At 36.4% G+C, this 17,161-nt stretch overlaps 1 protein-coding gene across 3 annotated transcripts in view; it reads left to right on the top strand.

The window, feature by feature from the left end:
- The window catches only part of SYNE1 (spectrin repeat containing nuclear envelope protein 1), a 427,753-nt gene that overhangs the window by 337,754 nt on the left and 72,838 nt on the right, over positions 1-17,161 (top strand). For all 3 annotated transcript variants that reach the window (XM_045544593.1, XM_045544592.1, XM_045544591.1), the window contains 9 exons: positions 3,179-3,334; positions 4,261-4,431; positions 6,468-6,601; positions 6,989-7,193; positions 9,184-9,366; positions 9,906-10,052; positions 12,461-12,615; positions 13,459-13,606; positions 15,598-15,692. In XM_045544593.1, coding sequence (XP_045400549.1) covers positions 3,179-3,334; positions 4,261-4,431; positions 6,468-6,601; positions 6,989-7,193; positions 9,184-9,366; positions 9,906-10,052; positions 12,461-12,615; positions 13,459-13,606; positions 15,598-15,692 — 1,394 coding nt within the window. The remainder of the gene's footprint in view (positions 1-3,178; positions 3,335-4,260; positions 4,432-6,467; positions 6,602-6,988; positions 7,194-9,183; positions 9,367-9,905; positions 10,053-12,460; positions 12,616-13,458; positions 13,607-15,597; positions 15,693-17,161) is intronic.

Below are 17,161 nucleotides of genomic sequence, written 5' to 3'. Positions count from 1 at the left end.
AGTCAAGGCTTTTTAGTTCAGAAAAGGAAGAGCAAAAACTCCTAGTGCTGGCTTCCCAGCTAATGGATTACAATTTTGAGGCTACATAAAAATGACAAAGAAAAACATCATATAAAGAAATACCTTGAAATAATAATAGTTTAAAAAATGCCTCACATCAGAAGTTGACTGTATAAAAGATTGAGGACCAAAAACATGCATCATCTAGTCTGATTGCATTTCCGATTTTCTAGGGGCCAGTAGTATTTCTAATTTAGGCTACAAAATCTAAAATGTACAAATAAGACAGAATTTCAAAATTTTACTTTTAAGAATAAAAAGGCACACCTTTGTTGAGTTCCTAAGTTAAATTATTTTTATTAATTTTAAAAGTTAATTCTAAGTATTAGAATTCACAAAATGAATGCTTCTTGGTGGTAGACTTTACTACCGAGAGACCGACATACTACATTAATACAACTTCTCCTTTTTTTTCTTTTTTCCCCTACTTTTCTTTTCCTCTTTTTTAGTATTTCTTTTTCTCTTTAATATACTTATTTCCACCATTTTCCATTTTGTTTCTTTTCCTGTTCATGTGTTCTATTTAGAGAGACATTGCTATCTAGAAAATATGGCAGAAACTTGGCCAAGTTTTACTACTTTTAGGACCTAAGTTTTAGTCTCCCAGAGAGTCAGGTCAGGGAGTATCACGAAGGAAAGCTTAAAGTGTGGTTTAGAGAACTGCACACCAGTGCCAATTTGTGATTTCAAATGAAAAGTCATTTTTTTAAAACAAAAGACAGAATGAAAGTAGCCTATACAGATATTTGGGGACATTACATATAAATCACAATAGCCTAACTGGAAGTTTTTGTTTGGCAGTACTACAAACCTTGATAAAATTGTCATTTTTGAGAAGTTGTTGTTTTGGATCAAAATGTGAAATTCAAGCCAGTATACTTAAATTTGTGACTGGATTCAAGGTTTATTTTGTTTTAAAAATCTTGAATATTTTCCCAGTCCCTTAGAGGTGATTTATTAATTTAATATAACATAAAAACTGATATTTATGAATTCACCCAAGTTAAAATGTTTTATTATAACAAAAATGTTAGGTTTGGCCTTTCCCTTCATTCATCAAAACAGAATCATCTTTTCATTATTACTGAAAGGAAAGGAAAACACACCTTCATTTTGCACAAAATATATACTTTAATCTAGTTTCCCTACTAGGTTTTGCTCTTATGTTAACGTACATGTGCAGGGCATTTTTGAGATGTGTTCCTAAGCAATGGATCCTTTATTTAATGTTCACTGAAAAAAAGTTAGCATCTATAGAAAAATTAGGATAAACTTAATTTCTAATGGTTAAATTTTATTTTTTAAATTTTTTTTCCTTTCTTCTCTCCCCCCCCACATTCTAATGATTAAATTTTAGAATCATGTTAAGGACATATTGGAAAGATTGTTTATGGTCATTTAACCTCTTAGAGAAATAAAGAGATAAGTCCTTAATAGTAAAGATAAGTATGTTTTCTATACTGCATAAAAGACCTGTAACCCCAATAATCATTATATTCATTCTCCAGTAATTATCAAAACTGTCAAAATATTGACAAAATTATAAAGTGGAAATGAGAAACAAAAATGATCTCTTTAAGCTACTAAATGTATGAATTCCTAATTAATATGCCAAGACAAAAACAGCTATTCGTGATAATTCAGTAGAGAGGAATAAATAAATTAATACTGAAACATGGCAGATTGCCAAATGGCTGAATAAAATAATATCTTTCATTTAGCTAGTTTTTGACAGCTTAAAAGATATGTTGTATATATTTATTTAATTTTATCCCTTTGGGTTAAGAAGAAAACGTATTATTATCCCTATTTTATAAATGAAATAGAGATAGATTAAAAGGTTGAACCACAACAGAAACAAATATAAGAGGCAAAAATAATTTTAAAAGAGGCACAAAATTTGTAATTAACATAGCAGAGACTGGACTCTTCATTAACACCTCACCCAAAGCACTACCCAGTCCCAACATTATTACCCATATTTGGATCATGGGAGGGAGTGAAAATCTTTTTTAAACAAGTAAAACACTATCCAAATTTGAAATATTTTGGAATTTTCTCCCTTCTTTGGTAACGGCCAAGTCCTGTAAATGTATTTTTAGTTGTGGGGGTGTACTTCTGAATGTGGGAGTGCAATCGTGCCTTAATATTAATACCTGGCTTATCGCCCCAACATGGGATTTATGTCCCCCCACAGTTTGAGGTTCAGCTGACTCACCTCCAGCATTGAGCTGGGAGTCAGTAGGCTCCAGGGCTTGGGTTCTAATCCCCCTCCAGCCCTCACCAGCTTTGGGTTGGATGACTTGATCTTGCATTTGTTTATTTACAAAACGTTGACAGCAGTATCAGCCCCCTTCACTGAGCTTCTCAAATTTTCCAGTGGCACTAAAATATGTTAGGATCATGGTGTGTGGTGCAGTATGAGCTCCAAATCTTTTCCTCGTTTTACTTTTCATTCTTGGACATTTTATACTGACAGTTACAAATGCACATCTTAAAGAAAATGAGGATTTGATGCGTGAAAAAGGCCTATAACCTTTCAGAATAACACAGTATCAGAGTATTTTAGAGAGAAAGAGAGCATAATAGAGATTATCTTTTCCAATCTTCTGATCTCCAATCTGAAGAAACTGAGACCCAGTGGAAATTTCTCACTTACCCAGAGTGACACAGCTTTATAGTAGTGGAAATGTGACTAAATCTCAGATACTGGGACCCAGAATACCACTGCATTTCTTCTTATGTGCGAAACTGTGTGAATGCCAATATATATGAATTTAAGAATATAAATCATATTGCCATTTCTGGCATACGTTTCTTTCCTTGTAGCTTCTTGAAAAAATTACAAGGTGCCATTTCCTTATCTAGTAGATTATCAAATTTTACTTTTTTAAAGTTATGCTAATTTCCTGTGTATAAAAAGACTCCTTTTTTTTTTTTTTTTTTTTTACATTTGAGAGTAGGAATAAGTACCTCTGTGGCAACCTTTTCTGAGAATGATACGCTTTTTGGATTAGTAAAAGGTTTTTAGAACATGAAACTATAATGGCTCAATTTCAGTGCACACCAGAGTTCCATAATAGAACAATTTAAAATAACTATTTTTTAAATCTTTCAGGATCTGGAAGATTTGATTAAAGCAAAAGAAAAAGAAGTAGAGAAAATTGAGCAGAATGGACTTGCTTTGATTCAGAACAAGAAAGAAGACGTCTCTGGCGTTGTCATGAGCACACTGCGGGAACTCAGCCAAACCTGGGCAAATTTAGACCACACGGTAATACCACTCGTGCAGAGCCAGCTCTGGGTCCCTGTTTGCCAGCTTGTGGCCCAACTCTGGGTTTTGGTTTTCCTAGAGTAATTGAGTAAATAACTATCAAATCTATACATCATCTCTTTGTACTGTTAAGTCCACTTCATCAACCTCTTTTTTAAAAACAGTCTAGTTGCTGATGTTTCCTATAATAAGCCTTTATAAACATTACTCTGTTAATAATCTCATCGAGTCCCATGGCTGTAGGTAATTCTTAAATGTCTATCCCCAGCCTGGGGAAAGATATCCAAAGTAGATATCCTTCTAAGTGATAAAGACCAAACTAAAAACTTTTCTGATGGAGATAAATATGAGGAAAAAATGTTCTTAGATGTGTTTTTCTTAAGATATGCATTTGACTATGTGTGTGTGTGTGCGTGCAAGCACATGGGGAATAGTTATAGATACAGACAGATTTTATTTCCTGGACCAGACGACCTGGATTCCAATCGAGACCCATCACGTTCCAATAGTATGATCTTGGGGAATTTTTATGATCTTTTAGTGCCTCCAGTTTCCTCATTTATAAGATGGTGATAATGACTATACCTACCTCAGAAGGTTGTTATGAGGGTTAAATGGGTTAATGCATTTCCCAAACTGTTTTATTAAATATATTGACCTTTTATGACATTAAAATACATATATATTTACAAATTGATCACATTTTAAGCATTTCCATTTACACCAAATGTTCAGAAGTGTGAAAGACGTAAATTTCAAAGTGGCTACATTTTACCTTTTAAAATTTTTTTGGAAGTTTTAGTTTGTTTACGATGCCTGAAACTCTGATAAAGTTCTTAGGTGTTAATGTTTCTCCATGAATTGAATATATATTCCATCATTCTATATGTTACGTAATTTTAAGAAGTATTTGTCTTTGTCAAAAGGTCGGGCAATTAAAGATACAGTTGACGTCGGTGCTTGACCAGTGGGGCAGTCACAAAGTGGCCTTTGACGAGATAAACAGTGGCCTCATGGAGGCCAGGTATTCTCTTTCCCGATTCCGTCTGCTCACCGGCTCCCTAGAAGCTGTGCAAGTTCAGGTCGACAATCTTCAGGTAAGGAATGAATTTAACACACCCTTAACATTCTTTTTAATTTGAGAAAACCGAAAAATTAGCAAATGGAAACATCATCCTGAAATACTGCCATATATTGTTTACATTTAATTATTTTTACAATCTTTAAAATTAATCTTACCCGCTTTATTGTTACTTAACCAGACTATGAGTGCCACATGCTGGATTAGCTAGTATATAACTAAAGGGTTTTTAAGATCCTATTATATAAATATCCACATACATGTATTTTTGTGAAATGGTTTTATGCCCAAATCAACCTCTGTGATCCATCGTGACTGCCTTTTGTCTTCCCTTTCTCTTTTTAATCTTGTGTCTCCAAACCTATTCTAAGGGATGAAAAGGAAAACAAAGAGAAAAATAGCAAAAGTGGTGAACGTTTAGACCATTAAGTTGTTTTCTTTTCATTCAGTATAATATTGGTGGCCCACCCGGCGTGTCCACACACTCCTCTTATCTGGTACTCACTGCTCCGTTTCCTGCCTGTCCATTTTCCCTGTGTTCATCTACACTGGCGTCCCCGATGTCTGTCTTCAGCATAGCTCTTGCTCTGGTCCCAGGTCACTGCCCTCAAATTCGACCGAGGGCTTAACAGGATGAGCCTTCAAGGAACACGATGCCAGCACGTGTCCTCCTTACATCTAGTCCGCCTCCTGGCTTGGCAGTCAAAGTCTATTTGTTGTTGACCTTATATGCAAACTTTCCTGAGGAAATGCCTTTTTTTGGGTGGGGGAGGAGGGAGAAAGGATGAAATGTGTATAAATAATTTATTTAAACCTTAAATAGCTGTGGAAGATACTAAGGATCATTAAAACATTTTGAGGATAGTAAATTTAAAAATACATTTCATACCTTTGACTCAGTTGGAAATAGTTTTTAATTTAATGTATTCTGTGTTTAACACCTACAAGAGCTGTCTTATGACATGAAAGCATTAAGGATCTTTTCCTTGAATATTTTGATTTGAGGGCAATCAGATATTATGTTAAATAGTACTACATTTTTGTAGCCTATCTAACCTAGGGAGCTTTAGTAAGAACTTACTCTATCACTTCAGCTGTATTTCTAGGGAAACACCTTTCTTTCAATTCCTTTATTGGTTCTTTGTAGAAGACTCCACCGAGCCTGTCTAATAAATATTCTTTACTTTAAACATTTTTGAAATATACAATGTACTATACATTATGTATTAACTATAGTCATCATTCCATGCAATAGATCACTACAGCTTATTCCTCCTGTCTAGCTGCAACTATGTACCTTTTGATCAGCATCTCCCTTTTCCCCTTCTATGCCCCCCTCCCAGCCTCTGGTTACTACCATTCTGCTCTCTACTTGGATGAGTTTGACATTTTTAGACAAAAATTGGTAGGTACATGAAGTAATGATATCTTAATTAGCTTAACTTATTCATCCCACAATGTAAATATATATCAAAACATCACACTGTACCCTGTAAGTACACACAATTATTATTTGTCAATTAAAAATTACATTAAATTAAAAAAATTCTTTTAAGTCTTTGCAAGGAAGAACACCCAGAGATAGAACTTGGAAAAGCTATGCTTTCTGAGAGTCTTTAATCATCAGGAGTTTGTGGTAGAGTCACATACTCACCTACTCTTGTGGTGGGTATATAATAAAATAGAGATCTGGCCTTGGCTTTGGGCATCAAAGGGAACCACACTGTGACAGATGGTACATCCCATACACCACCACCATAGCTTCCTACCAGACCATAGACAAGGGTACCCTACGTGAACTCCTCCAGCAGAATCCATGTGCCAGTATAAGAAGGCTTAATTTCTAAGAATCTCTTCTCACAGACATAAGAACAAAATCATATAAAGGAGAAGAAATGACTAAGAAAGCTTATAAAGCCTTGGAGAAAAGTCATGCATGGTTTATATATTGTTGTGTCTGGATTTATGAAACCATATATAAATCACTTTTAAATCTGCTTATTAGAATTTACATCCTGTCATGTCATCTGTGGGATGTTTTTCTTTGGGCAGAGTCTTCAAGATGATCTAGAAAAACAGGAAAAGAGCTTAGAGAAATTTGGCTCTATCACCAACCAGCTATTAAAAGAGTGTCACCCACCTGTGACAGAAACTCTTACCAATACACTGAAGGAAGTCAATATGAGGTATGGACTATGCTACCTTTACAAATTATTTATATCACAGCCTTATTATAAATAATGATATAATTAAAACTTTCTGACATTTTGAATTTGAGCCTTATAGATTCTATTCCATTGAAGTTTTGGTTTCTGCAAAATGGAGTTAATGATAAATGCAGTCGAGATATTTACAAAGAATTAGAACTGCTGTATACCCAGATTGCCCTCATCCTCATTATCTGCGCCCCTTGAAATATGAAGTGTTACTTTTTGTTATGTTAAACAGAAATGAGTCATCCTTGTATTATGCACATATTCACATGAACCAGGATCGTGGAAAATAAAATAGTAAATACCAGCATTTGATGAGAGGTGGTAATCTGCCCATGAAGTGTTGGCTATTATTTCCAGATGGAATAACTTGTTGGAAGAGATTGCCGAGCAGCTGCACTCCAGCAAGGCCCTGCTTCAGCTTTGGCAAAGATACAAGGACTACTCCAAACAGTGTGCTTCCACGGTGCAGCAGCAGGAGGATCGAACCAACGAGCTCTTGAAGGCAGCCGCTAACAAAGACATCCCTGATGATGAAGTTGCTACGTGGATTCAAGACTGCAACGTATGTTCAGGAGCTGTGGTGTTTCCCCAGCTTGCCATTCTTAGACTTCCCAGGTTTAGCCAGGCTAGTGCTGATGTGGGTAAGCTTTTGATGTATCTCAGCATGTGGGACAATTTTCTGTGAAATAATTGTCTTAGTATCAAAGAGCCTGCCTGATTTTCAGAACACAGTTACACATGCATCTGATTAAGAGGTCCCCTCCCATTGTTTCATTTTAAAAGATGAGTTGTTTTCCCATTTTTCCTAATGGAATATAATCCACGTGAAAGATTTAGGCTCTCTGTTTTTACTGAGATGGTCATTGTAAGAAATGACCATGTGTGGAATAATGTTATATCTTTAAGAAAATCTGCTATTAAAGATATCGTCCATTTAGATTCATTACCTCCTATGTAAACATCTACATATTAGTTTCATCTAAGATTTTAATGGTAGAAAGAAGTCTTTCTCTCCAAATTTACTTCTTTTTAATAGCTTTTTAATAATTCTCTTTTTCACTGTAGCTGCCAATAACCTACTTAAGGTTTGTAGGAACAGCTCTTCTCTTGTTTCATCCCTTACATGACTCTCACTATTTGTCCTTATTTGTCTTTATTTTCATGAACTTGTTGCAAGGATCGTCTTCCCCCAATTAGTTTATTTAGAATTAGACAAGTTAAAAAATTACATAAATAAAAGTTTAATCTATTCTAATACCTTCAACCTGAATAATCACCTTAAAGTTAAAGGTGAATATTTGCAATAACGATAATACAATGCTTTTTTTTTTTCCATATAGTTTATCCTTGCAAGAGCTCTTATTTTCAATACCACTAAACTGAAATACACCTTTTATGTTGTCTATGTCATGTCAAGGTGTTAAGGGTTAAGGATACCTTTTTTTTTGAGACAAGGTCTCACTCTCTTGCCAGGACTAGAGTGCAGTGGTATCATCATAGCTCACTGCAACCTCCAGCTCTGGGCTCAAGTCATCCTCTGCCTCAGCCTCCCAAATAGCTAGGACTATAGGTACATGCCACCACACCCAGCTGTTTTTAGTATTTTTGATAGAGACAGGATCTCGCTATGTCGCTCAGGCTAGTCTTGAACTCTTGGCTCCAAGGATGCTCCTTGGCCTCCAAAAGTGCTAGGATTATAGGCATGAGCCACTGCACCCAGCTGCCCTTTGTTTTTCTTTCTCTCACAGTAGTCACTGGCATGCGTAGGCATGGCAGGCTCTATAGTCTCCAATGTGTCTGGATGGGGCACCAGCAACAGGTAGAAGAAATAGCCACTTATTACTCTTAATAGTGGCTAGGAACCAGAGGAATTTCCACTGGCTTATATTTTTGAGCATATAAGAAGGTTCCACAAAAAGTGGAGTTAACAGATGCCATGGAAAAGAGTGGAGATACAGACTAATCTTACCTCTGCTCTCCAAAATCATCCCTGGGTTCTATACCCCACTGAGACAGGAGGGTGGTTGTAACGACAATGACATGACCACACACAGAGCAGATACCATTGACAAACTGGTGGGTCAACTCCTGATGGGTATAATAATAATAAGTAGAAAAAGGTAAAATATAGCACTGTGTTTTCAATTTGATATCAGTTACATAAAGAAGCAAGACAAATCTGCCAAAATGTTTCCACTTATTGGCTCTTACTTGTGGATCATGTTGGGTTTTTTTTTTCTTGTTTATGTTTATTTTCCTGCATTTCCCTAATGTCCTATCATGAACCTATGTGGCTTTTATTAACAGAGGAGTAATTAAATATCTATATTTATATATATGTAATATATATGTAAGATATTAGAGCACATGATATTTTTAAAAGTTGGATTCAATTCTTGATCATTGTCTACAGGTGAGGGTTATTTAGTACAATCATATGATAAATAAGAATTGCATGTTTCTGGATGTGTGGCCCTTTACCGATTGTTGTTTATGATAAGGAGTACACTCGACATGTTGTTTCACTATGGGCATATTTTCACCTTCCATAGGACCTCCTCAAAGGATTGGGGACAGTCAAGGATTCCCTTTTTGTTCTCCATGAGCTGGGAGAGCAACTCAAGCAACAAGTGGATGCTTCGGCTGCATCAGCCATTCAATCTGATCAACTCTCTCTGAGTCAACACTTATGTGCCCTAGAGCAGGCTCTTTGCAAACAGCAGACTATGTTACAGGTACAGAGCTCATGTTCACCGTGTTTTACAAATTGAGTGTTCTATAATGTCTGGGCATAAACACAGGAAAATAATTTTTCATCATGGAGGCAATGCCTCCTTCAAAAGAAGAATTAAAAAATAAACAATCTTCGAAGTTTCACTGGGGACAAAGGAAGGTGGGAATTTTACATTGTTCTCTGCAAAGTAGTTATAAAATTAGTTGAGGAGTCAAGCTCCTAATACTATTCATGTTCATATGACAGGCTTTTATGAGAATCGCAACATTTTTTCACACATGTTGTTTAATAATGTATTTAAAGAATAAGTTGAATAGACTATGACTAATGGTACATAGAGAAATAATTCTACTTTTTAGAAAAATTATATCAAGAGAAGAAAATTTAAATCATAGCCTTGTTTTAGGAGTGACATCTTGAGAATGACAATTTGATACAAGAATATGAAAAATAATTTCAATATCTACTTGCCCTCTTGCTAGATTTCATTAAAATACCAATATTTTTAACTAAAATACCAATTTCTCTTGTGAAAACAAGGCTGGAGTTCTTGACTATGAAACCTTTGCCAAGAGTTTAGAAGCTTTGGAGGCCTGGATAGTGGAAGCTGAAGACCTCCTGCAAGGACAGGACCCCAGCCACTCGTCTGACCTCTCCACCATCCAGGAAAGGATGGAGGAACTTAAGGCAAGTGTGTTCAGGTCTGATTCCCAGACCTTTTATTTTCTGTCCTCAAAATCTTAAGGAAAATCAAAACTGACATAGACCTACTCTTAATTCTGAGCTCCCTGTGAGACACTCATGGGTTCTACCTTCTTGCTGTCCTGCAAGGGGTGAACCCTGTTGGCAATGGGCAGGGCCTGATTTCCCAGCCCATAACGGGAGCTGGCCGGGACCAGTCCTAAGAAACCTCCTCACTCCTTCCCACCTCGAGTCCCTCCCCGTCCCAGTCCATCAGCTCCTTAATAGCTTGTGAGTCTCCCATCTCCACCTCTGACGTCCTCCACTCCTACTTCCGGCTACCCCAATCTCTCTGGGGCCACGGCAGTGGCCTCACACAGATCTGCATCCACCCCCTCACACACACTCTACACTCCCCCTGGCTACCAGAATGACCTTCATTTAGAAAAAATAATTTTAGTCAATTAGTTTGATTCAATCATTCCACATTGTATGTGTGTGTATATGCATCGAAACATCACATTGTACCCTGAAATGTGCCCCAAATCATGATTTGTCAATCAAAAATAATAATTGTTTTTAAAAAATGGTTTCACTTAATTATGAACTATTTTAAACATCCAGTCAAGTAAATAAAATAATATCATAGACATGCAAATTTTACCATATAATTCTTCTGGTTAAAACCCTCAGTTAAAACCCTCAGTGCTCTTAGGCTGAAGACTGTGCTTATCAGGGCCCGCGTAACTGGCTGCCGCCTGCCCTGAGTGTCTCCTCCTGCACCACTGCCCGTCTTCGCCTCCAGCCACTCGGGAGCCACGGTGCTTCCCTGTGTCTGTGCGTGTGATGTGTCCCCTTCCTGGATTCTTTTCTTGTCCCCACCGACTTCCTCCCCACCAAAAAGAGTAAAGTCCTGGTCATTTTCTTCAATGAAAGCTTCCACTGCCCATCCAGGGCTAGGCTCCCAGCAGCGCGCTTTCATAAAGCACACGTCTTTTTCTTCCATGCTCCATCATGTCCTTTAATTACTTTCATGTGAGTATGTGATGATTATTTTGTGCCCTCTACTGTTGCAGTAGTGTCTTACTCCCTCTAAGTGCCATGAGGGGAAGGACTGTGTCTTGTCAATTTTGTTCAGTGCTAATGTATACCCATGGAAATTCTGTCATTTAGTAGTTATGCTTTGGCTTTAATACTTGGGAAGATTTGTGCTTTCTTCAGGAATCATGAGCCTTTTGCAGATCATACAAAGAGAAAACACACACATGGGCAAGGGTGTCCTGACATTTTCTCCTTTCTGTAACCAATTTCCTAGATGGAGATAAGAATGCCCATGGGGCCGGGCACAGTAGATTATGCATGTTGGGAGGCAGGAGGATCGCTTGAGGCCAGGAGCTTGAAATCAGCCTGGGCAACATAGTGAGACCCTACCTCTAAATAAGAAAAATTAGCTGGGTGTGGAGGCACTTGCCTGTAGTGCCAGCTACTCAGGAGGCTGAGCTGGGAGGATCGCTTGAACCCAGGAGTTTGAGGTTGCAGTGAGCTATGGTGATGCCACTGCACTCTCGCCTGGGTGACATAGCAAAACCCTGTTGTAAAAAAAAAGCTATGCCTGTGGAAGACCAGAATAGGCAGCTTTGTCCTGTGTGTGAGAGAGGAAAGAGATCTGAAAGCAAAGACTGCTCTTTTGGTTAATTCTTACCAACTTTGAGGTTGGGGTCATAGGGCAACGTGTGGTCATTTCATAGCTCAAGTGAGACTGCGTTCTCTTTAGCAAGACCCCAACACCTTTTGTTTACCCAGCTCTACCCGCTTACTAGCTGGGTGCCCTTGAACAATTTTCTTAGTTTCTGTGCCTCTCTTTCCTCATTTGTAAAGAGGGAATACCAATGGTACTTACCTCATGGGATTCTTTTGAGGATGAAATGAGTTCTTACTTGTAAAGCTTTTAATAACACTTAATTCATAGTAAGTGCTCAATTAATGTTAGCTATCCCTGTTACAATTATTACTATCGTATAATAAAGGATCAGATTAGCATGAATAAATTAAATATAAAGGGTAAGAAAAAAGCCTTTGTATTCATCAGCATAATTTTTATCCTTTGTCAGTTCTATAAAAAATTACCTATGAGTAAATAAATCAAGTAATCAGGTAATGCAGGTAACCTACTAAGTATTCAATAAAGGGTAGTGAGTAGCTGTAGTAGCAATAGCAGCGGCAACAGTTCAATGTGAATAGGAGATTCAGCTTTTTACTATCTGTTCCTCTGGAGATTGCAAGTAAGTTTCCGGAAACGCATAGCAGAACAAAGACCAGCTTCTTCCTGAAGTCAGAAGTTCACTGTGCACTTTGGAAAAGCTCAGCCTTTTTTTGACCGTGGTACTAAACTTGCTTTTAAATCTTGCTTTTAGGGACAGATGTTAAAATTCAGCAGCATGGCTCCAGATTTAGACCGTCTAAATGAGCTTGGATATAGGTTACCTCTGAATGATAAGGAAATCAAAAGGATGCAGAATCTGAACCGCCATTGGTCTCTGATCTCCTCTCAGACTACAGAAAGATTCAGGTAGGGTAAACGAGAGATATTCCGGTCTTGGTCCTTTTGTGCTGCTATAACAAAATACCAGAGACTGGGCAATTTATAAAGAATAGATATTGATTTTCTCACAGTTCTGGAGGCTAAGAAGTCCAAGATCAAGGTGCTAGCAGGTTCAGTTGTTTGGTAGGGGCTGCTCTCTGCTTTCCAGGTGGCCCCTTCTTGCCGTATCCTTAGGAGGGGAGTGATGCAATGTCCTCACACTGAGGAGGAAGGTGCAAGGGCAAGAGTGCTGAACACTCCGCGAATCTTCCTTTACAGGGGCCCCGATCCCATTCACGAGGGAGGAGCCCTCATGGCCTAATCACCTCTTAAAGACCCCACCTCGTAATACTACCACATTGGCCATTGAGTTTCACACCTGAATTTTGGAGGGGACACATTCAAACATAGCACCAATGTATTAATAGAATATAAGTTCATGATTTGTGTATATCTATAAATTCTGGTCTTTCCAATAATACTGACAAAATTTGCACTAAAAGTAGCAAATTTAAATTGCAAAGTAGTTTTCCATGTTTGATGTACTAAATAGTCTTTAATAAGTATACTCTTTTAAGTAAGAATATATTAAAGGTACATGTATAATTTTGAGCATTTGGAAAAATTTAACATTTTAAACTTTCACTTTTTACACTTTTTAAAAAAGTTTCTTTCTCCTTTTTTTTTTTTTTAATTTTACCTCCTAACATGAAAGCTATGTGATGGTCCAATTAGAATTGGAGGCATAGATTATTTAATCTAGTTTTATATGCTAGAAATATAAAAATAAAGAGCAAAGTAGTCATTATTCCTTGTCTTTCATTCTGTCAGTAAGTTGCAGTCATTTTTGCTACAACATCAGACTTTCCTGGAAAAATGTGAAACATGGATGGAATTCCTGGTTCAAACGGAACAAAAGTTAGCAGTAGAGATTTCAGGCAATTATCAGCATCTTTTAGAACAGCAGAGAGCACATGAGGTAGGTTATGCCAGTTCATTTTTGGGAAATAAAAAAGTTTTAGACCTTTGAAAAATGCTACAAAATGCCATGTGGGAGAATTAAAATCCTATGCATTTTACTGAGTCTTCTCAAATGCATGTGTCACTTTTACCTTCTTTTTTAAAATTGGGGTTTTGCTATCTTAGTTACAAAAATCTTGTCCATTTCTCTGCTCAGTAGATGGTTATAAGCATGTGTCAGGCTTCAGTACCTTGCAATGTATAATGTCAGAATTATGGCTAAAGACTACTTGCTGGGGGTTGGGTGGGGTTGGTAGAAAGAGTGCAGACAGTTAGACAATTTGCAAATTGAGTGAGAGACTACAACATTAATATTGCCAAGGCTAATTGCTAAAGGTACTTTTATCAAAAGTCTGTAAAAATTATGTGTTCTTTAAAAAGCATATATGAATTTTATAAGAGGATATTAAGCTATCAATGATCTCCAAGTGTACCTCTTGATCAAATTGCATTATAATATTTCTCAAGAAATGCAGAGAGAACTATTAATATACGCAAAAAGCAAATTAATTAATTTGTTAACAATTAGTTCCTATTTTGCTATTTGCTGATATAACTAAGTTGTTTTGTGTGTTTATGCACGTGGAGAGATGGGACTTACCTAAGGGCAGAGAAAAGCTTAATTCATAGCTTAAAAGATAATGAAAATACTTTTAAAGCATTTTGCTGAAATTATAAAAATATAGAATTTAAAGATGTGTAAGGTATTTTCAAATTCAGTTTTATTGAGTTGACAGATGGTGAAATAAAAGACAATGGAATAAAACTACAATAAGATAGATACTATTTCATACCCACTACGTTGGCTACAATGAAAAAGATAATAGTGGTGGTGAGGGTGTAGAGAAATTGGAACCCTCTTACATTGCTGGTGGGAATGTAAAATGGTGAAGCTGCTTTGGAAAACAGTTTTGTAGTTCCTCAAAATGTTAAACATAGAGTCACTACATAATTCCACTCCTAAGTATATACCCAAGATAAATGAAAATATGTGTCCACACAAGAACTTGTACAAGTACATTGTTCATAGTGGCAGTATTCACAACAGCCAAAAAGTGGAAACCGCCCATCAGTCCATCAACTGATGACTGGATAAGTAAAATGTGATATATTCATATAATAGAGTACTACTCAGCAATAAAAAGAAATAAGGTCCTGATACATGGTGAAACATGGATGAACTTTGAAAACAGTATGCTAAGGGAAAGACAGCAGTCACAAAAGACCACATGTTGCATAATTCCATTTATATGAAATGTCCAGAATAGGCAATGCTTAAATATGAAATAGATTAGTAGTTGCTTAAGGCTGGAGGGTTGGGAGAAAATGGGGAATGATTGCTAATGCTGTGGAGTTTCTTTTTGGGGTGATGAAAATGTTCTAAAATTGATTGTGGTAATGGTTATACAAGTCTTTAAATATAGCAAAAGTTATTAAATTGAGCATTTTAATGAGTGAATTATGTGGCATGTGAATTATGTCTCAATAAAGCTATTTTAAAAACAGTGGAAATAATTTGAAAGACCTTCTACTGAAAAACAGTGAGTTCAAAAAGACCAGAAAAAGAAGGCCTTTTTTTCCTTCAACTTTTTCAAAGGTCCAAAGCTATTCTCTATGTCTGAAAATAGACCACATTTTCCACACACAATAAACCAAAAAACAAATTGTGCATTAACTTACTGTATTAGGTGCTTTTAAAAGAATGAAGGAAACACGATTCTGCTTTTAGTCATTTGGTTTTAGTAAACCAAAAGCTGAACCTTATCTTTAAGCATATCTGAATTGATGATTTAAAAATAAATCATTCCCGCACTACAGGATTTCACACATTTCCTGATTCAGCTGGAGATACTTTTCATAGTCTTGCTAAAACCAGAATATTTAGAAAGTTATCGTAGAACTGGTCACTAAAATTAGGAACTCTAAAGTATGCTCTTCTTTAAATTATAGTTGTTTCAAGCCGAGATGTTCAGTCGTCAGCAGATTTTGCACTCGATCATTATTGATGGGCAGCGTCTTCTAGAACAAGGTCAAGTTGATGACAGGTAGGATCTTTGGTAAATTATTATGAAGAGAATTTCCACAAATTAGTCATTTTCTTTTTAATTAGCAGATCATAGGGCATATATCCAGTCTTCCTAAGGCAATTGTACAACAGTGGAGCCTCAGTAATAGGAAGAGAGGCTTGTCTGAATCTCTGAAATTACTGAGTATTGTATCTTTTTAGAGAACTGCTGTTATATTATATGAAGGACATAGAGTAATTGGAAATCACCTAGCCAACCTTAGCTAGTCATCCGTAGGGACTGGAATTATGAATAGATCAGAATGAATTGTATCAGTGATGTAGCAATGGTTTGTAAACAGATGTTTCAAATATTCTTATACAATTACAGAAATTTTATTTGTAAAAGGAGCATAGAGATCATTAGTCCATCTCTCTTACTTACAGATGAAAAACCTGAGACCCACAAATGTGGACTGATTTGACCAAGGTTATTGAGACTAAGTAGCAACACATTCAGGGCTGGAGCTCCAGTGCCTGGTTCTCAGTCAGCACTGGTTTATACTGGGCAGCTTTTTCATCCCATGATAATTCGCTTGAAAATGGTTTGGTGCCTTAAATCAGATTACATTCAACCTGGAATACTTCTTCCTTTTCCTTTATGTACCAAATTATCTCTTTATTAAAAATACATAGGTAAAAATCTAGCTTGGGAATTGACAATTTTATACTATATTTACACGTCTTAGGAACAATATTTATTTTATCCCTTCTACTTTTCATGGTGATATTTGGAGCATGAACTTCATTTGTTTTATTACATTTGTACATCTTTCCCATATTTAGGACCAGTAGTTGTGGTTATACTTGTTAGTCTTTTTTCAAAAAATTACAAAATAAATCATTTTTATTGAGAGTTTTGTTTTTAACGTTTTAGAAGCCATTTAAGATTTAAGTGGATATTTCTTTGGAAGTACATGAAAGATTTTCGTGGTTAAGCTTGGAACAACAAAATGTGATGTCATATTTATTCTATTCTAAGTAAGCCAAACTTGAATGTGAGCTTTCTTGAGAATAAAACAAATTCAAATGCAATTAACTTTTATCTTTTGCTTTGTCATCTCTTAGCCAACTCTATAGCAATATTATAAATGTTCAAGTCATTAAGTAAAGTAAAATTTAATATTCACATGCAAGCCAACATCTATTAAATTTTAAATGCTAACATTTAGGGAAAAACACCAACAAGATGAAAATGGGAAGCTGGACCTAAAGATAAAGAATTTTGAAAGTTGCAAGTGAAAAACTCAGATTAGAACCTGCTGACAATAGGAAAGCCCCAGCTTACAAATCTGTTGTATTCTAAACGTTAATTGATGAGTTTTAGCCCTGGGAACAATGTCACGTTTTAAGTCGTTCCTCATGCTGGCAGGTAGTTCAGGACAGCTTGGCTGTGCAGAGTGAGGGTGAGGGCTCCGAAGAGGTCTTGGATCGTTACCTGGTAGGCAA

This window comes from Lemur catta, chromosome 2 (assembly GCF_020740605.2).
Source record: "Lemur catta isolate mLemCat1 chromosome 2, mLemCat1.pri, whole genome shotgun sequence".
In the NCBI taxonomy this organism is placed as follows: Eukaryota; Metazoa; Chordata; class Mammalia; order Primates; family Lemuridae; genus Lemur; species Lemur catta.
This window is presented reverse-complemented; position numbering and strand designations above follow the sequence as displayed.